The sequence below is a fragment of the Eutrema salsugineum genome, unplaced genomic scaffold (genome assembly GCF_000478725.1).
Source record: "Eutrema salsugineum unplaced genomic scaffold, Eutsalg1_0 scaffold_4, whole genome shotgun sequence".
NCBI lineage: Eukaryota > Viridiplantae > Streptophyta > Magnoliopsida > Brassicales > Brassicaceae > Eutrema > Eutrema salsugineum.
In genome coordinates, this window is record NW_006256686.1 from 8509161 (window position 1) to 8534197 (window position 25037).

At 47.1% G+C, this 25037-nt stretch overlaps 4 protein-coding genes across 10 annotated transcripts; 1 reads left to right on the top strand and 3 right to left on the bottom strand.

Annotated features, from left to right (window-relative positions):
* Nucleotides 1-4551: 4551 nt before the first annotated feature.
* On the top strand, nt 4552-7186 carry LOC112084453 (uncharacterized protein At3g60930, chloroplastic-like). Its single transcript, XM_024153589.1, has 3 exons — nt 4552-5440; nt 5534-6342; nt 6416-7186. The coding sequence occupies exons 1-3, from the start codon at nt 4552-4554 to the stop codon at nt 7184-7186; spliced, it is 2469 nt and encodes an 822-aa protein (XP_024009357.1).
* Nucleotides 7187-11891: 4705 nt separating this feature from the next.
* On the bottom strand, nt 11892-12995 carry LOC112084454. The gene is made up of 2 exons (XM_024153590.1): nt 12425-12995; nt 11892-12382 (listed from the first exon to the last, which is right to left on the bottom strand). Exons 1-2 carry the CDS (start codon nt 12993-12995, stop codon nt 11892-11894), a joined length of 1062 nt encoding a protein of 353 aa, XP_024009358.1.
* Nucleotides 12996-16058: 3063 nt separating this feature from the next.
* On the bottom strand, nt 16059-17139 carry LOC112084455. The gene is made up of 3 exons (XM_024153591.1): nt 16786-17139; nt 16461-16714; nt 16059-16344 (listed from the first exon to the last, which is right to left on the bottom strand). Exons 1-3 carry the CDS (start codon nt 17137-17139, stop codon nt 16059-16061), a joined length of 894 nt encoding a protein of 297 aa, XP_024009359.1.
* A 2916-nt stretch (nt 17140-20055) lies between these two features.
* Nucleotides 20056-24711, bottom strand: LOC18014062 (putative receptor-like protein kinase At3g46340). Of its 7 annotated transcripts, XM_024153743.1 has the most exons (14): nt 24627-24711; nt 23460-23989; nt 22983-23276; nt 22799-22910; nt 22554-22698; nt 22394-22465; nt 22247-22318; nt 22084-22161; nt 21839-21996; nt 21510-21760; nt 21296-21422; nt 21133-21198; nt 20640-20832; nt 20056-20464 (listed from the first exon to the last, which is right to left on the bottom strand). In XM_024153743.1, exons 1-14 carry the CDS (start codon nt 24709-24711, stop codon nt 20056-20058), a joined length of 2592 nt encoding a protein of 863 aa, XP_024009511.1. The 7 variants fall into 7 exon arrangements, with proteins under 7 accessions (XP_024009511.1, XP_024009513.1, XP_024009510.1 ...); XM_024153745.1 differs by having other exon boundaries at nt 21510-21659; nt 21891-21996; nt 22799-23274; nt 23452-23989; XM_024153742.1 differs by having other exon boundaries at nt 21510-21723; nt 21856-21996; nt 22799-23274; nt 23452-23989.
* Between the last annotated feature and the right edge of the window lie 326 nt (nt 24712-25037).

The window sequence follows — 25037 nt, forward strand, 5'->3', positions numbered from 1 at the left end:
TTGAGCTGGATCGGACGGTGAGAAAGTCTTCATTTGAGGCCAAACTTCTGACGATCTGACTCTAAGCTAAAAATGTGGATTTCTTCCATTTTGCTACATTTTTCATAAGTTTCCTGAAAAGAGCCTTGAAACTACAAATACATAGAAATCATAATAAAAGTTCTTAAAACTGATTAAAACCTTTGAAAAATCATTTAAAATCAATGGTGAAAATGGGTACAAATATGGTGTTATCAACTGCTCCAATTCCGCCTTTGGTGCCTAGCCAAGGCGTGACCCCTCCGGCGCTGGTCCTTCGAATCCCGAACCCAAACTCGGAAGATCGAGATGGAGTGGTGGGGTCGAACCAACCTTTCCGAGGTCCGCATGGGACGAATTCACGGATGCTGAGCCAGGAAGATATAGGCGTGTTGATTTGCCTTAAGTTTTAGCCTCTATCCCTTGTATTATTTTGTAGGCCGAAGTGCCTTGATTTCGGATGTAGGCCATGGGCCGTTTCCTTATTTAATAAAAGATACTTTCCCGATTTTTGCGTATTGCAAGGTTGAGATCGGCTTCCATTTAGAAATTGTGTAGGTGCGAGTAGCTAACTCGGCTGAAAACACCTATAGTTTGTGTGATGTTCAGTGCAGATCGGAATCTGGCTGAAACACTTATAGTTTGTGTGTTTATTGATGCAGATTGGGACCTGGCTAAAACACTTATAGTTTGTGTGTTTATTGATGCAGATCGGGACCTGGCTAAAATACTTATAGTTTGTGTGTTTATTAATGCGAGTCTGAACTCATCTTTGTATACATAACTCGAGAGCAAAGATTTGATAATTAAATTTTATTATATTAATAGCTGTGCCCGGGTTGGGCTGCCTACGTACCTTTCGAAAGAAATGATCAAGCCAGCCGTAATTCGGTTGATTACAAAGATAGATTTGGATTTTAGAGGTCGGGAGCTTAAAAGTAATATCGCATGAGATTTATTGCATTCCATGAGTGCGGGATCGCTTCGCCTTCCATCATAACCAGCTCGTATACCCCAGGCTTAGTGACTTTGAGATGAGGTAGGGACCTTCCCAGCTGGCCCCGAGCTTGCCTGCGTTCAGCTAGGCCGTGTTCTCGAAAACTTTTGGTAGGACTAGGTCACCTTCTGTGAAGAACATGTCCTTTACTTTTTTGTTATAATATTTTGAGGCGACCTACTGGTAATTTTGCATTCGGAGCAGAGATTGGTCGCGTTCCTCCTCGAGGAAATCGAGTTCACTTCAGATCATGTTGTTATTGAGGTCGGCTTATTGTGTAAGCATAAACTGGCGAATGATTGGGAGTCAGACTTCTGAGGGGGGGCATCATTTTCATACCGTGTGACAAGCTGAAGGGAGTTTGACTGGTTGCATGTCAAGGTGTAGTGCGGTTGGACCACAATACTCCATCGAGCTTATCCGCTCAGAGACCTTTCTTTGCATCTAAATGTTATGTTCGTTGCCTCAGCTTGACTGTTGCCCTGCGGGTACTTCGGTGTGGATTTGCTCAGCCTGATCTTCCACTTTGCGTAGAAGTCTTCGAATATGAACGATGTGAAGTAGGCGCCGTTATCTGTGACGATCTCGTATCGCAGGCCGTGACGGCAGATGATGAACTTCCACATGAACTTGCGAACATCCTCGGCATTGATCTGTGCGTATGATTCAGCCTCGACCCATTTGGAGAAATAGTCGGTCATCACTAGGAGGAAGCGCTTTTGGCGGGATTTGGGTAGTGGTCCAGCGCATGAATGGATAGAGCGGTGATGCGGTGGTGAGGAGCTCGGTCGAGTCAGTAAATCATAGGACCGTGGTATTGGCACTTCTCGCACCGAGCTGCAAACTTGTTGTAATCTTGGATCATGGTTGGCCAGTAGTGCCCTTGGTAACAGATCCGAAGTGCGAGAGATCGGCCTGTTGAATGGCTTCCTCCAGCACCTTCTTGCATTTCTTTCCATCACTTCAATTGTTTCATCCTCGTGGAGACAGCTGAGCAGGACGCCTGTTTCGCTCCACCGAAATAGGTTCTCGTCGGTTTGAAAGTACTTAGCTGTCTTTTTCTTTAGTCTCCGAGCAGCCCAGCGGTCATCCGGGACAGTTCCATCGACAATGTACAGTAGGATATCAATGCGCCACTCCGACTGTTCGGGCTCGGGTGGAGAAGGTGGCAGACTATTGTCGTCCTGGGCATCCTCCTAGTCCTCATTGGGATCGTCCGCGAGGAACTCGTTAATCAGGCAGACCCCTTTTGGTAGATCAATGCTGGGAGATTGATGCTCTCGGTCAGGATCACGCGTCGCTTAGTTGGATCCAAGGTGGAAGCCAGGACGTCAGCGGAGGTGTTATCACCCCGGGAATTTTGGTGAGGCTGAATTCAAAGAATTCGGAAGCCAGTCCTTGGAAAACTTTGAGGTATGCCTCCATGCGTTCGTTCTTTACCTCATACTCTCCACTGAATTGATTTGCGACGAACTGGGAGTCGCAATATGCTTGGATTTTTTTTTACGCCGATCTCCTTCGCGAGTCTCAGGCCGGCGATTAGAGCCTCATATTCCGCTTTGTTATTTTACACTTGAAAAGCCAAACGGAACTACTGTTCCAGTACTTCGTGAGTCGGTGATTCCAACCGAATGCCGATGCCAGAACCATGCATAGAAGCGAAACCGTCAACATGAAGACTCCATTTCTCATCGGGGTCTTCACCTACTAGCTCGAGAGCGAGCTCGACCAGAAAATCTGCTAAAACTTGGGACTTGTATCTATTTAATTCTTGTTATATACTGTTATACATATACTTCACACTAGATATATGTGTGAGCCAAAACTCGCACAACCAAAGATTTGTAAAGAAACTAAGGGATCGGAAACTTCTAGGGTTTATCGCCAAAGACAGTAAGATCAAAAGAGAGCTTTTCTTCTTATTGCTTAGGGTTGCCCAAAATTGGCGGAATGAATTACATACACCACATATTTATACTGATTTTCTAAACCGCCTAGCCGAGAATCTCGAGCGAGATTTTCGGAATATTTCCTTATCGCCTCGTGCGGCTGACCGACTTTGCATCTCGCCTAGGGTTTTTCGTGGGCTTCGCCTCTTCAAGGCTTCGGCTCGGCCCGTCATGCTTTCTTTACGGCTCGGCCCACTTGGCATAATTCGCTCCACCTCTCCGCGGCACGGCTCGGCCCAGGTATTTAGGACAGGGGCTCGGCCTATGTTATGTTATACGGCTCGGCCCATCTCCTTCTTCTCGGCTCTCCCACCTGGCGATCGCGGCTCTCCCGCCTTTCTCGGTAAAAACGGCTCTCCTTCTTGCCTTGGTGAGAACGGCTCTCCCGTTTTGATGATCACGGCTCTCCCATCTTCTATACTTAGTTATTTTGGGATGGTTTATCTGTGTGGGGTGGAAATCGACCCCAACAGTTAGCCCCCCAGCTCGTCAATCTCGGAGTCGAGAGTGACGAGGTACATTACTCCTGACCACGAGATAAACCATCGAGCCGAGCTGCTACGACACGAGCCCAGATTCATGTTTTGGGAGTGTGAGTGCCGAGGTGTTTCCAAGGAGTGCCGAAGATGCCGAGGCGAATCAGGGACGAAGCGATTTGGTGACGGTTATGCCGAGCCGACTATATGGCTAGGCGTTTCGAGTGAAAGCTCATGCCGAGCCGTGTTGTTAACGACGAGGCGTTTCAAGAACAAGGGTCAGTGCCGAGCCGGTTAACGACGAGGCATTTCAAGAACAAGGATTTGTGCCGAGCCGTTTAACGACGAGGCGTTTCAAGAAGAATAGTTAATGCCGAGCCGTTTCGTTTAACGACGAGGCGTTTCGAGAGAGACAGATAATGCCGAGCCGTTTTGTTTAATGACGAGGCGTTTTGAGATAGTTAACACCAAGCCGTTTTGTTTAACGACGAGGCGTTTTGAGATAGTTAACACCAAGCCGTTTTGTTTAACGACGAGGCGTTTTGAGATAGTTAACACCAAGCCGTTTTGTTTAACGACGAGGCGTTTTGAGATAGTTAACACCAAGCCGTTTTGTTTAACGACGAGGCGTTTTGAGATAGTTAATGCCGAGCCGTTTTGTTTAACGACGAGGCGTTTCGAGGAGACAGATAATGCCGAGCCTTTTCGATTAGACGATGAGGCGATACAAGTGAGAGAGAGTCTATACCAAGTCGTTTCGTTATCCTGGGTACCCTGACTGTTGGTCTTCCGAGAGGAAGTTCCGGATCTTTCGGCGCGTGCCAACGACGCAACCCGGTATGACCAATTCGCCGCGGACCCTACGCGCTGTTGGACGGCTTCCCGAGGTTCACGCGGAATTCACGCGCCTCGTTTTTCTATAAATAGGTGAGCTCCTTCATTATTTCCCGACTCACTCGTTTTTACTAAAGGTAGCTCTCCCTTCTCTATTCTTTCTCTCTCTAGTTTATTTATTTTCCGGCTAGGGTTTCTGAGGTCTCCGCCGCTCCAGATCTTTTTCCGGTAGAGGCTCGCCGAGTAAAGTTGTAATTCATTGTAAAAGTTGTAAAGTATGTCGAACCGTTCCGACGACTCGTTAGATCCGCTTTTCCACTACGAGCCGAGCCGTATAGACGCCGAGGCGAGGGGTGCGATGGATTCTTCCGAGGCGTCTGCTTCGCCGAGCCGTTCTCACCGTCCATCCGACGAGGCGTCAAATGATGAAAACCCATCAGATGTCGGCTCTCCGGATGGCGAGCCGTTGGTTTCGACGAGCTGTCCCCATGATCCCGTTCCTAACGAGGGCATTAACCGAGCCGCGCTCAAGGCCGAGGAGGAGGCATTTCCCTTTGATCTTTTCGAGGCGAAGCTTGAGTTGGAACGCCTCCTGGCGTCCCGAGGTGCTTCCACATCTGGGCGAACGCCGAGAGTTAAGAGGCAAAAACCCGACCCGCTTGGGTCTTCACTCTGCTCCCTTGAGTCGCTCGAAGTGTTGAGGCATCGCTTCGGAATATCCGAGGCGGTGGAGTTCGTTGTCCTAGAGAAAAGCGACCGCGCCGACAACCCTCCAGAGAATCATTTCACTCTGTACGAGGCGTTCTTCGAGCTTTGCTTCCTCTGGTTCCCAATCCCTGGAGTGATCCTCGAATACCTTTGGAAACACGGGATCTCGATCGGGCAAATTATGCCGAGGGGACTGCGGCATATGATCGGCATTTTAGTCCGAAGCTTCGAATGCGGTCTTGACATTGAGCTGAACCACCTGCTGAACTTGCTGGAAATCAGGAAGGCTCCGAAAGGAAACAGGTTCTATATTTCAAACAAGGCGAAACGACGGATTATCGGCGGTTTTCCCAGCAAGGACCAGCTCTGGACTGAACGCTTCTTCTACGTTTTAGTGAACGAGGCGTCGGTTGGCGAGGATTACGTTTGCCGAACCAAGACCGCTTGGGGACCACTTGGTAGCCGACCCGAAGCTTTGCCTCGGCTCGGAGATTCGGTTCAAACTTTCTTCCTTTTCTGACACTTATCTTTTTTTTTGCTTTGTTTTGCAGTTCGGTGCTATCTTCCCCCGATTCCCGATGATCTGTTCACCGTTCGAGATTCTCTTTCGGCGCAGAAGGTTAACTGGAGAAAGAATTTCACCCTCGAGAGGGTAGAGAAAGCGCGAGCCATTCTTGCAGGAGTTCCCGTCAGCTCTTCATCCTCCAGTTCCTCCAGAGATACCCGCGAAAAGATGGTGATCTTAACCCTCCGAGAAAGGAAGAGACGCGAACAGGAAGAAGCCGCTAGAGGAGCTGCCGAGGCGTCTCGGGCGCAGGCCGAGGTGGTTCCGGCGCAAGCCGAGGTGGTTTCGACGCAAGCCGAGGTGGTTTCGGCGCAAGCCGAGGCCACCCCTCAAACCGACCCACCGAACCGGGATGAGACGACCCGAGCTGCGGAGGGTAATACGACCGAGGTGGTCGAAAGAGATGTGGCGCCCGAGGTGGAACAGGGCGAAATTGTTCCCGAGGCGTCTGGGGGCGATTCGGCGGTTCGGAACAAAGAGCCTTCGAACTCCGCTATTCTAGCCCTCCCGAAGTCGACGAGGCCCCCGACTTCCGTCGTGCAGAAACACGACCCGAGCCGAAAACGTTCGGCTGCTGATAAAGGGAAGGGGGTCGCTGTTGAGAGGGACGAGCCGTCCAAGAAGAGACGGAAGCCGACGCCCGGAGAATCCGCCGCGCGCAAGTTGGTCGTCGATGACCCCGACGCCTCCGCCATAATGTTCTCGCGTGTAAATAACGCGAACACGCGTCTTCCTCCTCCGGAGAAGTTGAGGAGGCCGAGGTCCTACGGCGCAATAGCGCAGCGCGGGACCAAGGTATATTCCATTTTGCTTTCCTTTGCTTTCGTGAATTTTCGCTAAGTATTTGACACGAGTTTATTTTCTGCAGTTTGTCGCGGCCATTAACGACCTAATGGCCGAGTACGAGGCGGACCTGTCTAAGGTCGAACGTCGCTTGGCCGAGGCCAAAATTGAGTCCGCATCGTCGAAAACGAAGCTGGAAGAGGCTCAGACCGAAGCCGCGGCGGTAAAGGGGAAACTGGACGAGGCGACGGCCAGGGCGTCCAGGCTGGAAGAGGAGAAGATCGTTCTGCGTGCAAACGTAGATAAAGTCTCCGCCTCGGTCATTCGCCTTGAGGAGGCGAGGAGAGCCAAAAGTGCCGAGGTGGCGATGCTGAAGAGGCGTATCGAGGCCAAGGATGCCTTGTTTGATGCTAAGGTCAAGAGGGCGAAGAAGGAGGCGAGGCGAGAGCTTACAGCGAAGTTTCAAGAACGCCTCGCCAAGGTGGAGGAGGGTCTGGTTCGGCTTGAAAAAGCCAAGAATGACGAGAATGATCTGGGACAGATTAAGGGCAATCTGGCGATGATTGCCGACCTGAAGAAACCAGATGCCCCGACGCTCGACGACGAGAAAGCAAAGCTGAAAAGCTGGGAAAGCGAGTATGCCGACGAAGAGGCGTACGAGCGCATTGCTTCCGAGATTCGGGGCGAGCTGTACTATTCCCCCGTATCGCCGGACTCGGTCGACACCACCCTCGGGAACGAGCCGCTCGAAGAGACAGCGGCTAACTTAGGTGTGGTGGACCCGAACGGATCGAACGCGGGCATGCCAGTCCTCTCAAACCTCTTCGCCGAACGTGAGACGCAGTCCGCGGCCTGATTCTCTCTGCTCTCCCCTGTCTTTAATCCTTTTGTACTTAGGTTTTTTTTTTGTTTTTGAACTCTCTTTGTAACTGATGCCTGGACGGCTTTATCCATCTAACATTTTACTTTCGTTTTATGAATAAGTTCTCTTTCCCTTAGCTGTTTTAGGATTTGATGTACTTATTTTCAACCCTTGGAATAGAGAAAATTGTTGAGGATAAAACTGTTGTAATGATTTTAACTGCTTCCTTAGCCGAATCCTTTGAAAATGATAGAAGTACTGGCTAAGGGTTGAGTTCGTTTAAGGACATCGTTTGGATTCTTAATCCCGAGGTGGGAGTTAGTTTTGTGGAACATCTTTTAGGTGATGCTGGAAAACTTTTTAAAGTGATAATGTCGAGGCGACTTTTTGCCTGGTAATGCCGAGCCATTTTTTAATGACGAGGCGTTTTTGCTGCGTATTTTGCCAAACCGTGTAAACGACGAGGCGTTTTTTCGCTTGGCGTGACGCCGAGCTGTATAGGCGACGAGGCGTTTTGCAGTTGTTAGCCGAGGTTGAAGTGTTATCGAACCTGTCTAAGGACCGGTGTTCTCGAGTATGTTTATCCGGGTTTAAGAGTTTACTTCGGTTTTTAGAGAAAGCGATGTAGTCTCGACTTATATTCTCGTGTGCGATAGTAAACCGTGGCGGCCAGATACGTTTTTGGTCTGATATTTGTATAGCGCGCTTAATTTTTATCCGTAGAGGATGTAACTTGCACCCTCGTCCTAGGAAAGGTGGTAAAAGTTCGTTTAGAGAACTTTGTACTTGTTGCCCCGTTGTGGCCAGCAACGAGGCTAGGCGTTCAGAGGCTTAGTTTGCCGAACTGAAATTGAGGACCGATTAGGGTCCGAGGTAATCGGGTCATGATATCATGCCGAAGTGGTACGATTACTTGCCGAAGTGATGAGTGATAAAATTTAAAAATCCGAGCTTGTTACAATGTGAAGCTAGCCGAAGCGATAATAGTTTAACTAGAAATCAAGTGAAATAAGTAGATGATTAAAAATGAAGTGAGAAATATGCCGAAGTGGCGACGTTCCTAAATGGGTAAGTCAAAATAATAGAGTTTAGAGGAGGTATGTGTATACGTACCCACTCCCCCCCCTTTTTAGGGGGGGGGGACAGCTGAACCCGTCCGAAGACGGGCTGCCTACGTACCCTTTGCAGGGATCAAGTCGTCCCGTAGTTCATGATGGTCGTGCTGTATCCTTAGTGATAGTATTTCTTCAGATGCATTGCGTTCCATGATCTTGGAATCGCCTCGTCGGCTAGTGTCGCGAGTTCGTAGACTCCCGGACGAACCACTTTGGTGATCTTGTAAGGACCTTCCCAATTTGCTCCGAGCTTTCCTGCGTTCTTCTCGGCAGTATTTTGGAAGACCTTTCGGAGGACGAGCTCTCCCTCTTTGAATCTTCGGCTACGAACGTTTTTGTTGTAGTACCGCGCCGTTGCTTGTTGGTAGTTCTGAATTCGAACTAGGGCTTGGTCGCGCTTTTCGTTGATTAGGTCGAGCTCATCTAGCATCATTAAGTGGTTTAAGCCTTCTTGTCCTGGTAGAAGTCTTCGTCGAATACCTGGGAAGTCCACCTCGGGGGGAATTACGCACTCCGACCCGTAGACCAGAGCGAATGGAGTTTCCCCAATGGCTCGGCGCGGAGTTGTCCGATGAGACCAAAGGACTCCTTCGAGTTCGTCTGCCCACCGTCCTTTCTTCTCGTCGAGCCTCTTTTTCAGACCATCGAGGATCGTCTTGTTGGCTGCTTCGGCTTGTCCATTCCCTTGAGGGTATCTTGGCGTGGATTTGCTGAGGCGGATTTTCCACTTCTCGCAGAAAGCTTCGAAGCGTGTTGAAATAAATTGGGATCCGTTGTCGGTGACGATCTCGTAAGGGACCCCGTGTCGGCAGATTATATTTTTCCAGACGAAGTGTTCGACCTGAACGTCTTTTATACTTGCGTAAGAATCGGCCTCGACCCACTTGGAAAAGTAATCCGTGAGGACGAGCAGAAAACGCTTCTGTTTCGAGCGATGTAGAGGTCTGACGATGTCCATCGACCATCTCATGAATGGATAGGGCGACGAAATTGACGAGAGCAGCTCGGTAGGTTGGTGAATTTTTGGAGCGTGCCGCTGACATTTCTCGCATTTCGCCGTGAATTTCTCGCAGTCTTTGACCATCGTAGGCCAGAAGTAGCCGTGCCGTTTTATCTTGATAGCGAGTGACCTTCCGCTGGAGTGGTTACCGCACGCGCCGCTATGCACCTCGTGCATGATCTTTCGTGCTTCTGGTCCTTCGACGCATGTCATGAGAGGCCCCGAAAATCTCCATTTAAACACCTCGCCATCGACGAGGACATAACGTGCTGCCTGAGCTTTAAGCTTGCGGGCTTCCCATTTGTCGGTTGGCGCCTCTCCGTCGGCGATGTACGTGCGGATGGCCCCGAGCCATTCTTTGTCGCAGCCGTATTCCGGCTCAGCCGACGAGGCGTCTTCCTCCATCGGAATGGCTTCGTCGTTTTCTGGTTCTTGTTCAGGGGGATTTATCAGCCGAACTCCTTCTACTTCTTCGATGCTAGGGCGTTCGATGAATTCGACTGGGATCGTTCGTCAGAGGTCCGGGTCCGAGGTTGAAGCGAGTGCTGCTAAGGCGTCGGCCGAGGTGTTTTCTCCTCGGGGAATGCGAGTGAGTTTGAACTCATCAAACTTTTGCACCAACTGCCGGACCACTTTGAGGTAAGCGCCCATACGTCCATCCTTCGCCTCGTATTCTCCGTTGAACTGACATGCTACGAGCTGCGAGTCGCAGAAGGTTCTTATTTTTCGAACTCCGATTCCTTGTGCTAGCCGTATGCCGGCGATCAGTGCTTCGTATTCCGCTTCGTTGTTCGAGGCGTGGAAATTCAGGCGAAAAGACTGCTCAAGTATTTCTCCGGTGGGAGAGGTAAGGCGGATTCCTATTCCCGAGCCATGTTTAGATGACGTGCCGTCGACGTGCAATGTCCATACTTCGTCTAGGGTTAGCTCGTTTGTTGCTTCGGCCGGGAGTTCAATGAGGAAATCAGCGAGCACTTGTGATTTTTGCAGACGACCTATTCCGATACTCGATGTCGTATTCGCTCAGCTCTATGGCCCACTTGGCGAGCCGACCGGATTGGCTTGGGCTGTGCAGGATCGAGCGCAGCGGAAGGGTGGCGAGCACACCAATCGAATGCGACTGAAAGTATGGGCGCAGCTTGCGAGCCGAGACTACGACGGCTAGGGCGACCTTCTCGATTTGTGGGTAGCGGGTCTCGGCGTCGGTCAGTGTTTGGCTGATGTAGAAAATGGGTTTTTGCTCGGATCGTTCTTCTCTGATTAATACCCCACTTACAGCTGTAGCAGACACCGCGATGTAGAGGAAGAGCGGCTCTCCTTCGACCGGTTTTGCTAAGATTGGCGGGCTCGCCAGATAAGTCTTCAGTTCTTGGAAAGCCGTCTCACATCGTTCGTCCCATTCAAATTTCTTGTTTCCTCTGAGGGTGTCGTAGAAAGGCAGGCATTTGTCCGTAGAACGGGAGATAAATCGATTTAGCGCAGCGACTCTCCATGTTAACCTTTGTACTTCGCGCTTCGTCCTTGGAGAGGGCATTTCAACTAACGCCTTAATCTGCTTGGGGTTTGCCTCTATGCCTCGGTGGGTTACCAGATAGCCGAGGAATTCTCCCGAGGTGACTGCGAACCTGCACTTCGCCGGATTTAGCTTCATGTTGTGCTTGTTCAACTGTTCGAAACATTCTTGTAGGTGCGCGACGTGGTCTTCCTCCTCGAGTGACTTAACTAACATGTCGTCGATGTATACCTCCATAGTTTTCCCGAGCTGAGCTGCAAACATTTTGTTGACGAGCCGTTGATACGTTGCTCCTGCGTTTTTGAGCCCGAACGGCATGACTTTGTAGCAATATATCCCGCGATCGGTTATGAATGCCGTTTTTTCCCGATCATCGGGATGCATCAGGATCTGATTATAGCTGGAGAACGCGTCCATAAACGTTAACAGTTTGTTCCCCGCAGTGGCCTCGACGAGCCGGTCGATATGTGGCAGGGGAAAGCTGTCTTTTGGGCATGCCTTGTTGAGGTCGGTGAAATCCACACAGACTCGCCACTTGCCGTTCTTCTTCTTCACAACCACCGGGTTTGCGAGCCAGTCCGGATATTTGGCCTCGGTGATTGATCCTACCTTGAGTAATCTCTCAACTTCGTCGTTGACTGCTTTAGCTCGTTCTGGACCAAGCTTTCTTCTTTTCTGCTTGACTGGTTTGAAGGTTGGATCCACATTAAGCTCGTGACAGGTTACGTCGACGCTGATGCCTGGCATGTCTTCCGCCGTCCAGGCAACAGTATCGATGTTTTCCTTGAGGAGGGAAAGGAGCTTGCTTCTCAGGGGTTCGCCTAGTTGTGTTCCAATTTCGACGCACCGCTCCGGATGCGTCTCGTCTATGCACACCGAGTCCACTGCGTCACATATCGGCTCGGTGCGTGTTGCGCGGCTCTCCGCGATCTGTAATTGCTATAAGAGTTTGGAGAGCTCGTTCGCGGGCTCTCTGTCTGTCTTCATCTTTTTGCGGTCTATGTCAGCTCGTGCGTCGGTGACGGGGTTCCTTAGCTTGTGCTCGGTTAGGAAGCAATTTCTTGATTCTTTTTAATTTCCCCATATCATTTTGACACCTGATGGAGTTGGGAATTTGAGACAAAGATGATAGGTGGAAGGTACCGCCCTCATCCCGTTGATCCAAGGGGTTCCCATGATGACGTTATAGATGGCTGGGAGGTCAGTGACGCAAAACTCGACGATCTTGGTGACTCCGCCAGCTACCATAGAAAGCCTGATCGTTCCCATAGTCATCGTCGTTTCTCCCGAAAATCCGGTTAGAGGTTTGGGGATTGCCTCCACCTCGGAGAGGTCGATTCCCATTCTTCTGAGCGTTTCCCTGAAGACGACATTCACCGAGCTTCCAGTATCGATGAGCACCCTTGCTACGTCATGATCCCTGATCGTTAGCTCAACTACTAACGGATCATTGTGAGGTCGATCGATTCCTGCTGTTTCCTCCTCAGCAAAAGAGATCACCGTGTTTGGGATGTCAGTCGGCTCTGTCCAATTCTCCTTTGCTTCGGCTCGGCGCTGATAGGCTTTGATTAAGGAAACGGTATCTTGATAGTACTAGGATCCACCCATGATCATATTGATCCTTTGCCTCGGCTCGGGTCGCTCTTCAGGTTCGCCTCGCCTGTCGCGCTTGGGGTTGTCGCCTCGTCGGGGAGGATTCGCTGGTTCCGCCGCACCGTTCGGCTCGGCTTTTTCCTGTTGTTTGTTAGGGACGAGGTCCTTGAGGCTGACCGCGTTTTGGAGCTCTCCTGCTGCCATTTTGGCTGCGAGCTTTGCTCCCAAGGTCCGGCATTGAGCCGTTGAGTGTCCGTAGGTCTGGTGATACTCGCAGAAAGCCTTCTCGTCGTAGTTGGCTGACTTTCTTACCCAAGTATTGTTGCGCGGCTCTCCTCTTCCGCGTCCGGAGCTGACCTGGTAGTTATGGGCACCTCCGTTCCTAGGCTCTTCCGAACTCTGCGTTGCCGCATTGCTTGATGGATTGCCCTTCTTCGCTGGGCGTGGCAAAATTGAGCTTCGGATCACTGCTTTCGTGGCTTCGTACTGCTCGTCCAAGTTTTTCATTTCCTCCTCGTTTACGACGAAGTCTGATGATCGGTGCAACGCGTCTTGAATTGTTTGCGGCGTATTGAGAGCCATCTCACGGCGGAATTCGGATTTGTACCACAAGGATCGTTTCAGAGCCTCGAGTGCAGCCTTGTCGCTTATCCCTTCTATTTTGGATACGACCGCCTTGAATCACGTCATGTAATCCCGAAGCGGTTCGTTCGGTCCTTGAGATACTGTCCATAGATCGGCATCAGATGTTCCTCTGTCCATAAACATCGAGTATTGTTTAAGAAACAAGGCGGAGAGCTGCTGAAAACTGCCGATTGAATTTCGTTCCTGCCTTGAGAACCACTCGAGTGCGGCTCCCTTGAGATGCTCCACGAAGAGCAGACAGTATCGGGCATCCACTTCGCGCTCGGTGAGTTTAGCGGCGTTCTTTGTGAAGGCTCGCCCCATCGCTATTCGAAACGCTGTGATGTGTGCTTTTGGGTCGGTTGTTCCTTCGTAGAACAGAATTCTCACCTTCCCTGGCTCGGGAATCCTGGCTTCCGTGATCCTTGCAGTGAACGGGGTTCTTTGCATTTCTTCGAGCATTCGGTCGATTTTGGGTGCGGCACTTGTCGCGTTGTGCACTTGGGATTTCATAGCGCGTATTTCAGCTACCGTTCGAGCCATAGAGGCTCGCAGCTCTTTAAGCTCGAGGGTTTGTGCGTGAGTCATTCCCTTTGATTGGGGGAGTCGCTCCCGCTCCTCTCGCCTCGGCTCGTCTTCGCGCTCTTCCGGCTCGTTCCATTGGGGATTTCCGTCCGCTTCGGTTGGGTTATCGCCTCGGGCTGGATCGGAGACATCGTCAGTCCGGATGCCGTTCAGTGCCGAGGCGAGTTCTTCTTCACTGATTCGACGAGCCGAGCCAGTTTGTTGCAGATTTATGGTCTCGTCATTTTGCTGGGCGTCTACATCGATCGCGTCGTCTCCTTCTTCACCGGTTCGTTGCCTGGAGTTGCGGCGTAGTGGAGGCGGCTCGGTCATGTTGACTCTGGTTGCTGCAGGAGTGCGTTCGTCGAGGGGACGAAGAAAAGAGGAGTTTCTTGCACCACTCCCTGAGGCTTCGGCGGGCGTCGAGAAGTCGAAGCGTCTCCGAATTCCGTCCATCGGGTCGTTGACTCCGGCTCTCCAAGTCGGATGCTGTCGCTCTGCTGCCATTGCGTCGAGCCTCGCCGTAATCGCCTCGTTTCTTTTGTCTTGGTCGTCGATCTTTTTCATCAACGCAGCTATCATATATCGCATCTCCTCATGGGTTTCGGTCGTCGCCGTTGTTGTCGGCGCGGTCGTTGTGCCTGATCCTGGAGCGTCCCTATCCGCGCTGTTACCGGTGTTGTTGTTGTCGTCATTAGCGTTGCTCGCCATTTTCTTCGAATCTTAAAGCTTTGTCGATATAGAGTAAGAAAGTTTCGTCTCCCCACAGACGGCGCCAAATTGTGTGAGCCAAAACTCGCACAACCAAAGATTTGTAAAGAAACTAAGGGATCGGAAACTTCTAGGGTTTATCGCCAAAGACAGTAAGATCAAAAGAGAGCTTTTCTTGCTGTGAAAGTGTTTCCTTCTTATTGCTTAGGGTTGCCCAAAATTGGCGGAATGAATTACATACACCACATATTTATACTGATTTTCTAAACCGCCTAGCCGAGAATCTCGGGCGAGATTTTCGGAATATTTCCTTATCGCCTCGTGCGGCTGACCGACTTTGCATCTCGCCTAGGGTTTTTCGTGGGCTTCGCCTCTTCAAGGCTTCGGCTCGGCCCGTCATGCTTTCTTTACGGCTCGGCCCACTTGGCATAATTCGCTCCACCTCTCCGCGGCACGGCTCGGCCCAGGTATTTAGGACAGGGGCTCGGCCTATGTTATGTTATACGGCTCAGCCCATCTCCTTCTTCTCGGCTCTCCCACCTGGCGATCGCGGCTCTCCCGCCTTTCTCGGTAAAAACGGCTCTCCTTCTTGCCTTGGTGAGAACGGCTCTCCCGTTTTGATGATCACGGCTCTCCCATCTTCTATACTTAGTTATTTTGGGATGGTTTATCTGTGTGGGGTGGAAATCGACCCCAACAATATATACATGTTTTTGTGTATGTGTGTTGGGACATGGATTGCTCGATTCATCAAGAAAAAAGATGGGCAATTTAGTGGCGGTGGTGCGTCCTCGATAATCAATGTCATACTCGCTGAACTCTACTGCCTATTTCATCATCCGCTCTTATTGGCTCAGGCTGTGAAGGACCGTCCGAAGAGGGTACGTGATCAAGACGGCGATCGTGTGAGATTGGAAGTAGGGGCGAAGAATTTGGACTGCTACCACGACTGCTAGTGCAAGCTTCTCCATTGTCGGATATCTGCTCTCGGCTCTGTCAAGCGATTTGGAGATGTAGAATACGGGTTTATATTCACTTCGGTCTTCTCGCACGAGTACTCAGCTGACTGCCGAGGTGGACATAGTGATATAGAGACAGAGAGTTTTTCCCACTTCGGGTTTTTCCAGGACTGGAGGGGTAGATAGATATTCCTTGAGTTCTTGGAAGGCCATATCGCACTTGTCGTCCAATTCGAATCGTTTGTTACCTCGGAGTAACTGATAGAAAGGGAGATCCTTGTCCGTGGAGTGCGAGATGAATCGGTTGAGAGCGGCGATCCTTTTGGTGAGGCGCTGAATTTCACGGTTATTCTTCAACAACTTAAGTTTGAGGACGGCTTGAATTTATTTCAGATTTGCCTCTATCCCGCGCTGCATGACGATGTATCCGAGAAATTCTGTCGAGGTGACGTCGAAGGTGCACTTTGAGGGATTCAGTTTCATGCCGTATTCGTTCAGGGTATTGAGGCATGTTTTGAGATGACCAATGTAATTGTTTGACACCAGGGACTTGACCAGCATATCGTCTATGAAAACTTTCATTGTGCAGCCGAGCTGGTCGGCGAACATTTTATATACGAGGTGCTGGTACGTGGCCCCGGCGTTCTTGAGCAGTAGTCCCGTGATCAGTGATAATTACTGTCTTCTCCCTATTGTCTAGGTGCATAAAAATTTGGTTGTACCCCGAGAAGGCATCCATAAATGAAAGCATTTCATTCTCCGCAGTTACTTCGATGATCTGGTCGATTTATGGAAGTGGGAAGCTATCTTTTGAGCTGGCCTTTTTCACGTCGGTGAAATCCACACAAACCCTCCATTTGCAGTTTTTGTTTTTCACCACGACTGGGTTGGCCAGCCAATCTGGGTATTTCATCTCGGTGATCTGACCAACTGCCAGTAATCTTTCCACTTCGTCATTCACAGCTTGAGCACGTTCGACGCCCAACTTTCGTCTTTTCTTCTTGATGGGTCGGAATGTTGGATCTACGTTGAGCTCTTGGCTGCATATGGTCGGGCTGATGTCGGGTATGTCGCTGGTTGACCAGGAAAAACTGGAGACGTTATGCTTGAGGAACTCGGTCTTAATACTTTCCTTCAGGTCGGCTCCGATGCCAACGCAATGATCGCGATTACTGAAGTCGATATTCACTTGAATGATGAGGTCTCGGAACGGACGGTCTTCTTGGTTTGGTTCCCTGAGAGTCCTGGTTCGACAACATTGCAGGTCGGTATTCCTTTGCGGCTTATCGTCGCGCAGAGCTGAGTGCGAGCGGCGTTGCAAAGTTTATGCTCAATGATGAAGCATGAGCGCGAGACCCTCTTGTTGCTCCGGACTGTCCGGCCTGGTTGGGGAACTTGAGGCATTGGTGGTAGGTCGATGTGACCGCCTTCATCAAATGCAACCTAGGGGTTCCAAGGATGATGTTGTAGATAGTCGGCATGTCGACGACGATGAGTTTTACTATCTTTGTTACCCGGCTTACGTAAACCGGTAATTTGATGGTGCCAATGGCTGTAATGGTATCTCCGGCGAAGCCGGTTAAGGGAGTGACGGATGGCTTCATCTCGATGCCACGGAGGTCCATCTTCTCGAGGGCTTCTTTGAAGATGAGATCGACCAAACTGCCTGTGTCGATGAGCACTCGGATTACGTCGCAGTCGGCCACGCGAATCTGGATGACGAGGGGGCAATTGTATGTTTGGTCGATGCCTTCTGCGTCCTCCTCGTAGAAAGTTATGCCCCTTCTGCTTGTATCCTTAGCGTTTGTCTCTCTTATTTTGGCTACCCACATCTCCGTCGTGTACTTTGATCGATCTAACGGAGTCATTGCAAGATAGGAGGCCGCCCATGATCATTCTGATCATCGTCAGAGCTGGGGGTGGGGATACTGGCCTTTTTTATGCAGCTTGCTGCTGTGCAGGTTGTATCCTATTGTCCTCGTGATAGGGAGATCGCTGACGTCGGTCATATTGTTGAGCCCGATTGTCTAGGTGATGTTGGTTGTCCTGCTAACCGCGTCAATTATTATTCTAAGGTCAGTTGCTGTTGTTTCAATGCGATGGCTGCTGGTCAGGAACCCTTATCTTCCCTTTCTGATAATGAGCTAAGAGAGCTTCCTGAAGCTTGCGGTATTTTTCGGTAGGGTACCCTCTCATTTGATGGTATTTGTAGAAGGCTTGGTTGTCTCGCGTGGCGGGAGCTGCAGCTCACTTGAGGGGCTACTGTCCGCTCTGGAATAGCCGTTTCTACAGTTCGGAATCACCTGTTCGACAGGAGAGATTGCTGGGGCTGGCCACTTATGTGAAAGAAGGCTGGGGCCTCATTAACGAGGCACGAGACCGATACTTTGCTGACGAGGAAGGTGGCGGTCTGTCTACGCTGATACTCTTCGTCATAGTGTTGGTGGGATTCGTGGTATTTGTCCTGGACCTTCTTCTTTTGTGTCGGCCTCTGGGGAGTGAGATTCTTGAAACTCGCCCTTTCCTCCTAACCTTTGATAAACAGCCCCACGATGCAAGGCGTCTTTCAGAGTTCGTGGCTTGTTGAGCATCATTTCATCCTTGAATGGCCATTCGAAGTAGAGTGCCTTCCTCAAAGCGGGGATGGTGAATTCATCTGATACTTCGGCACGTGAGGCTGTTGCTTTAACACGTTCGATGAACGATCTGAGTGACTCCTTCAGTCCCTGGCTTAGAGCCCAGAGATCAGCACTGGAGGCGAACCGCTGGATGTAGATAGAATAGTGCTTGAGGAAGGTGGTTGAGAGTGCCTTGAAGTTGTCGATGGAGTGCATCTCCAACCTGGAAAACCAAGTCAGGGCGGGGCCGACCAAATCTTCTGGTGTGAAGTGAGCTCGTCCCATGCGACCGTGAATGCTGTTAGGTATTACGTGGGGTTGGTGTTCCCAGAATATAAGGGGAATTTTACTTTGCTGACGTGGTGGAACGGAGTGGAGGCTATACGGTGAGTAAAGGAAGTGTTCTACGTCTCTTGCAAGACATGGCCTATCTCAAGGGCCGAGCTTGTAGCCTGATGAACCTTAGAGATCATCTCGTGAATCTTCGCCTTGATGGCTTCAATCTCTTTGTCTCGCTCCCGCTCTGCGGCCATCCGTCGAAAAGCTCCAGGGCTGGTGACCTGTGGACGCGTCTCTGCTGAGTTGTTGGCTATCAGGGTGAATCTCCTACTTGCTCCTTTGGAGAATCGCCCAAGAGGTTCCTTTGTAAGCGCAACACCTCTGAACGATGCACTACCTCCCGATTTCGCTCGGCTGAGGACCTGGGGTTCTCTGGTTGGTTTGTCTGCATTCCGCGCTCTGCCGTCAGCTCGGAGAATCTCTGGTCAGTTTGGCATGTCATCTCGTTCATCATGTTAAGCAAAGAGTGAAGCAGAGGAGCCAGAACATGCTCTCCACTTGCTGGAGCATGCTGCTTGACCGGCGTTTGTGGGATAACATGGACCGGATTCGGGGGCAGCGCCAACAGGTCCAAGATCTGGCGAGGTAGGCTGTTTGTTAGCATGGGATCCGGAGCGAGGGGCAGTGCTGGTAGTTGCGGTGGTGACGCTCCGGCCTCTATTGACATGGTGGTCTCCTTGGATTGAGGGACGGGTGTGGGCAGCTAGGGTTCCGCGAGTGTTGCGACTGATGTAGTTGCTGGTTGTGCTCTTGCTGGTGACGATTTCAGCACTCCTGAGGTCGAGGTCGGTGCTTCTGCCATTTTTAAATCTTTCTTTTGCGTATAGAAAATCTCTAAACTCTCCTTTTTCTAGCACCAATTGTTGATCCCAGTGATCACTAAGTGTATTTATGAGATGGTGATGATGATTAAGATGTAAAAGGGGATGAGATTTCTGTGATTTAAGAGTAAAGACTTGACAAGAACTTAGGTCGAGAAAGCAGTCAGGTCGTGGACCGTTGACTGTGTGTTTATAGAACTGAAGTATAAAATGCGAATACAAGCAGCCTAAGAGTATTATATTCGGGGATCCCCTTCATTAATGATGCTTGGGGAGTATTTATAGCGGAAGTTGGGAGGCGGATTCCCGCCCAACTAGGGTGATGTGGCAGCTTCAGTGCATTCTGTGGGTCTGGCATTTTGAGCTGCGCGTTCGAACCACTCTGCGGCAAATCATGATGAGTTCGTCGCCGAACTATTTGTGCAGTTAGGCTACTATAGACGAACTGCTCTTACACGTGTCAGTTTCTGCTCGGTTCTGGGCAGTGTAGATCGGTGTTGTAATGATAGTAATCTCGCGGGTTATACTGACTGGACTTGTTGACTCTAGGCTTGATAGTTGTTGATCTTGAGCGCTGGGCCTTAAACACAGATAGACCTAGCTAATTAGGGATACTAAACCTACCTTCAACAAGTGGTTAAATACAGGGGTTGGTCACTTGATCATATGTGCCTCTAGTTCAATTCCTAATAGAAAAAATATCTTACAAATTATATCGCAAAGTAATAGTAAAAGGTGGTCGGCCTGAAGCCCTCCTAATTAACAAAAAAAGAAAGAAAAAAAAGATAGCATGCGAGTATGAAAAGTAACTGCCCAAATATAATATCTAACAATAAATTTAAATGAATGAGTAAAAAAATTGTTATATTTCTTGCTCATGTCTCTTACTCTATATATATTTTTTTGTTTTGATTAGATGTTTCTTTAGGATGTCACTCCAACAAAAAGATACATACAACAAACAGAAATGTATAAAATCGACGCAAACAAGGCTTCTTTGGAAATACTACCTTGCGCTAGGCACAACCTTGGTGTCAAAGCTCAAGCTTACTTCAGAGGAACTGTGAGAGTCCATGTCTTGATTGTTACTTTTCATCGAGATTTCAGAGGCAAGACACTCTTTTAGCTCGATAACAACTTGGAACATGCTTGGTCGTTTTTCTGAAGAAGGGTTTGCACACAACATAGCTAATTCAAGAGCTCTCCAGACAGAACGAGAGTTGTAATCACCATGAAGGTTAGGATCCATGATACTGGTAATATCTCCTCTAATAAGCATAAATGCTGTCCATTCTGCTATGTGTGACTTATCACGGGTTAGGTCCATCACGCGTTGGTTTGTGATTATCTCCAATAATACAATCCCGAAACTATAGACATCGCTCATTTCTGCCAAACGACCTGTCCTGTAGTATCTAGCATGGCAAAAACATAGAGTAATATATGTAAACTCGTTTAACTGGAAAAGATGAATACTGACACAAATTTTAGCTCATTTGTGTGTATTATCATTTTTGAGTTTCTTTTGACATATCCTGTTCATACATACAACCAAAGGCACCAAATCTTAGGTGGAGTAATTATACTTACTCAGGGTCAAGATATCCAGGAGTGCCAGCAATAGCTGTCGAAACATGATGAGATTTATCTTCGAGTTGGTAAGATCTTGAAAGCCCAAAATCCGCAATTTTGGCACTATATCGTTCGTCCAACAATATATTTGTACTTTTGACATCTCTATGTACCATAGATGGTCGACATCCAAAATGTAAGTATTCTAGTCCTATAAACATTAGAACTTGCACTGTTTATTTTTGTATGGTCTTTACAAATCGTGATAAGAATATGGTTAACGTTTATAACAAAATTTATCCAAAACTATTACCTTCGTCATTGTAACAAGATTATCAAATTGATGCATATTATTACTATGTTAAGAGTATAAACGGCCCATTCATTTTTCTAACTTGAGTAGAAGATTAGAAAATGTATATGTACTGTTTATGTTTGAATCATTTAGCTCCATAGAACACATGAAATGATTAGTAAGAAGAAAAGTAGATGACGTTTTTATAGTTCGAACCTTGTGCGGCATCAATGGCTATTTGTAGTCTTGTACTCCACTTCAGAACAGCGTTGCCACATTTTCCTGTCATAGATTGCCAAATCAGCTAAACATATCTTTTATGTATTAATATAACCAAAAATGCTATAGTTATCTATATATAAATAGTATAATTTTTCACCTGACAAATGATATTTCAAGTCTCTATTGGACATGTATTCATAGATGAGAGCCAAATGATCTCGTTCATCGCAATATCCTACTAGGCTTACCAAGTTTATGTGGTGAACTCTCAACAAAAGTTCGACCTGTACACCAATTAACAAAGGAAAAAAAAAAAAAAACACATGAAATCCATTAGATTAACATACATAGACTTACGAGATTTTTTTTACCTCTGCCTTGAACTCTTTATAGCCTTGTGTAGATGTTTGGGAAAGTAGTTTGACAGCTACTTGTTGTGAACCATTTATTTCACCATGATAAACAACGCCGAACCCTCCTTCACCAAGTGGTCTTTCCAAGTTTTTTGTCATTTCCAAAACCTCTGAATAAGTAAATTTCTTCCTTCTCGTCTCGATCCATAATTCAGATAGATTAGTGGATCCAGTATTTACACTAGGCGTAACTGATGATGGTGGTATAGCTGTAGAGACCTAAATTTAGTACAAGAATAGTGTGTATATATAGTTGTTTTGCTTATAATATTAGTTTTGGCGAATACCTTCTGAATTTGATGATTTTTTCTTCTTAAACACAAAAATGAGAACTAGAACCACTACAATGACCACAACAACCGCGGAAGAAGCTAATATCATTACTGGAAATTTCTTCTTCTTTGCTTCACATGAACCAGATACACAGTGATGCTCTCCATCAACACTACAAAAAAGGATTGAATCTTAGGATTCTGAATGCATGTGGTAAAGGATTCAAAAGGAAAAGTGTATGGGTGGAGTTCATTCTTACATCAACTTCAGCCCTTCTCTCTCTCTATCAAGAAGGGCTTGTGGAATGGAACCAACCAGATTGTTCTTGCTCAAGTTTCTGTTAAACCAGAGAAAAAGCTCGTACAGAAAGGTGAACATGATCCCAAGAAAGAATATGACCAAATATGTCGAGAGAAACTTACATGAGAAATAAAGACTTCATATTAGCTAGAAACTTTGGAACTTCTCCAGTCAATTTGTTATTTGACAAGTCCCTGGAGTTTGTAAGAATCAAATGTCATTAACAGGTATGAATTTCTTGTCTTCCAGGTATCAGTTATCATACTTACAACATTTCAAGACGAGTAAGATTTTGAATTGCAGCTGCTATGGTTCCTTTTAACCCGTTTGAAGATAAGTTCCTGTTTACACATAAAGAAAAAACGTGTAATGTACCTAAAAACTGTTTTCTAACCATTTTACAAAGGTTGTGCTGTATAAAGATCTCACAAAGAAGTGATTCTTGGTGGTGTAGATGTATCTTTGCTGTTGCAATTTAGATTGTCCCACAAAAACTTCTGGGGGACGCAAGGGTCTCCTTGCCATGTGATTTTATTCAATCCATACCTGGCTTTGATCTTTCTGATAGCAACAACTGTCATAAAGTACAACAATAAGTATCTCATAGTTTAGCATAAGAGATGTCTCCAAAACTTATATAATATGAAACCTTACATTGGTGATTACTAACGTACCATCATTTGCATTAGTTTCCAATTGTGGAAACTTGACTACCGTGTACATTTCGATGGCATTGAGAAGAGGTGGGAGAGTAGAGTTTTCAGTTTTTTTCAGCTCTAAGTTACACTCTCCTCCTTTGCATTTAAGTGGTGAAGTGGTGTGTACTGTCGTGGTCTTCAGATACTTAGGGCTAATTGCTTTTTTGAAATCTTCCCCGTTCCATAATATGTCAAATTCTCTAGATTCATTGGCCGGTAATGACTGGACCTCAGAGAAGTGGAGGTACAAGTAAACCTCGTCATCAGGGAAATCAAGATCCTCGGTAATATTAAACGGTTTACTAGCATTTGCGGGTATTGCCGCGGTCTTGAGCACGTTATGTGGCACAAGAAAACCATTGGAGTTGTTTGCTTCAAGGTTGGTGGAGATATGCTTCCATGCGGAATCAAATTTTGGTTCCCATATTCTGTCATTGACATCATTTGGGTACCTGTGGTTCATAAAATCTTGTATTATTACTTGCTATTCATGCAGAACCAAATGAGTTTTTTTAAAAAAAATTCCCCACTAGTCCCTAGCATGAAGTAATATATTAATCTCGGCCTAGCTAGAACCTCCAACTCACAAAAAAAAAAAAAAAAAGAAGCAATATCTTGAAGCGACTTACGATAAAATGATGTCTGAATCCGTAAGATAGTATCTGTTCCAAGACTTCAATGAACCTGATTCCGTGATGTAGAGCTCATTTGGTAGCGGCCTAAGTTCCAAGGATGAAATCATTGGCGTGGACGTGCCTGTCTTGACAAGACACAAATCTAAGTAATTTGATCGTGGGATGTATATGATCTCCTCGGTTTGACCGCTTACCTTTTTGTCCAGGTCTATTGTTACCCAAAAGTTAGGGCCTACGTGTAAGTCAAATTTAGGATAAATATTAAGACCGTCATAATTTCCATAAAGAGCTGTAACTCTCATCAGATAATTTGTCCCTTGCTTAACACTTAGATTGAAGCAGTTGCGTATTCCATCTGGAAAATATCTAAGTGTTACGTATGATTTTAGGGTCTTGGGAAAACTTGCATCAATTCTTCCAATCTTTCCACTTTGGATGAAGTCTGAGTCTGATGAGAACCATAGTCCAGTATCTGGCTCGATATATGGTGACGCTTCACTCGGGGATAAACCACAATCCAAACTGATGAACCCTATTAAGATTTGCAATTAGAGATAAATTAATGTTCATTTTAAAAAAATTAAGCGGTTGCTTAGTCGAATGATGGTCTCTTAAAGTGAAAGGAAAAAGTTGACACCCAAATAAGAGCTTGAATGGTATATTGTAGTTTTTTCACGTCTTGAAAACATTATTCCACTCTATATACAATATTTTCGCGCGGAGTGATTGATGACATTTTCACAAGTGATTTTCTTATTCATTTACCATGTGTTAAATTATAAGTGGTTTAGATCAAAGTTCTATTATCTACTAGTTCACAAGTGATTCAATTTTTAAGTTTACTCAAATCACGAGTTTTTTTGTTCTCCACTTGATTTCATAATTCAAATTCACTAATAAGCTATATTCACCTGATAACCCAATACCTTCCACCATTTTTTTTTGTAAATTAGAAAGGTTTCAAACTATGCCAATCTATCATGATTACTACGATTTTCTATTATGGTAAAAATGCAAGATGACCATTATTGTGCTAAACGTGACAAGTTTTCTAATTTCTATTCTTGTTTTTCAGTGACAGGTATTATATGCGGATTTGAGTTCAGAAAATAATAGGATTTTTTTCTATGGAAATGCTATAAATGTATATCTATAAAATGTGGACATACCTTCTTGATCTTCAGCTTGAGCTAGGTGAATAATAGTGAAAGTTGCAATAAGTGTGACCAACAAAAACCCATGGGGCCTCTCCATATGCTCTTACTTTCCAAGCAAAATCAAGAACGTCACGAAAGTTCTGAACCATAAAATGAAGCAAAAGACGTTTACCAAGAAATCCTCCAAAAACGTGAGGACATGTCATAGTTTTCACAAAAGGAAGTTTAATTGACGATTGAGTAGTATAATATTTATACGTTTTCTAGAAGACGGAAAATTTTTTTTTTAAATCCAAGTTGTCTTCAATCTTGATTATTTTAAAGACCCTATCAATGGAAATTATATGTTTTTAATGTTAGCAGCCAACATGGGTACTGACGAAGTATACAGAAAGAGATGGCTTTATTTTTTTTAGACTGACC

What these genes read in the sequence shown, in the direction of transcription:
- LOC112084454 (XM_024153590.1), bottom strand. Translation starts at nt 12,995, where the DNA reads ATGGCTCTCAATACGCCGCAAACAATTCAAGACGCGTTGCACCGATCA. An exon ending in AAGGATCAATATGATCATGG is followed by an intron (nt 12,383 to 12,424) that starts GTGGATCCTAGT and finishes CCTTAATCAAAG; the next exon opens with CCTATCAGCGCCGAGCCGAA.
- LOC112084455 (XM_024153591.1), bottom strand. Translation starts at nt 17,139, where the DNA reads ATGACTCCGTTAGATCGATCAAAGTACACGACGGAGATGTGGGTAGCC. An exon ending in TACCGGTTTACGTAAGCCGG is followed by an intron (nt 16,715 to 16,785) that starts GTAACAAAGATA and finishes TGGAACCCCTAG; the next exon opens with GTTGCATTTGATGAAGGCGG. An exon ending in TCCGAGACCTCATCATTCAA is followed by an intron (nt 16,345 to 16,460) that starts GTGAATATCGAC and finishes CTGGTCAACCAG; the next exon opens with CGACATACCCGACATCAGCC.
- LOC112084453 (XM_024153589.1), top strand. Translation starts at nt 4,552, where the DNA reads ATGTCGAACCGTTCCGACGACTCGTTAGATCCGCTTTTCCACTACGAG. An exon ending in GACCGCTTGGGGACCACTTG is followed by an intron (nt 5,441 to 5,533) that starts GTAGCCGACCCG and finishes TTTGTTTTGCAG; the next exon opens with TTCGGTGCTATCTTCCCCCG. An exon ending in TAGCGCAGCGCGGGACCAAG is followed by an intron (nt 6,343 to 6,415) that starts GTATATTCCATT and finishes TATTTTCTGCAG; the next exon opens with TTTGTCGCGGCCATTAACGA.
- LOC18014062 (XM_024153740.1), bottom strand. Translation starts at nt 24,711, where the DNA reads ATGGAGAGGCCCCATGGGTTTTTGTTGGTCACACTTATTGCAACTTTC. An exon ending in ATAAAGAGTTCAAGGCAGAG is followed by an intron (nt 21,423 to 21,509) that starts GTAAAAAAAATC and finishes ATTGGTGTACAG; the next exon opens with GTCGAACTTTTGTTGAGAGT. An exon ending in CTTGAAATATCATTTGTCAG is followed by an intron (nt 21,199 to 21,295) that starts GTGAAAAATTAT and finishes AATCTATGACAG; the next exon opens with GAAAATGTGGCAACGCTGTT.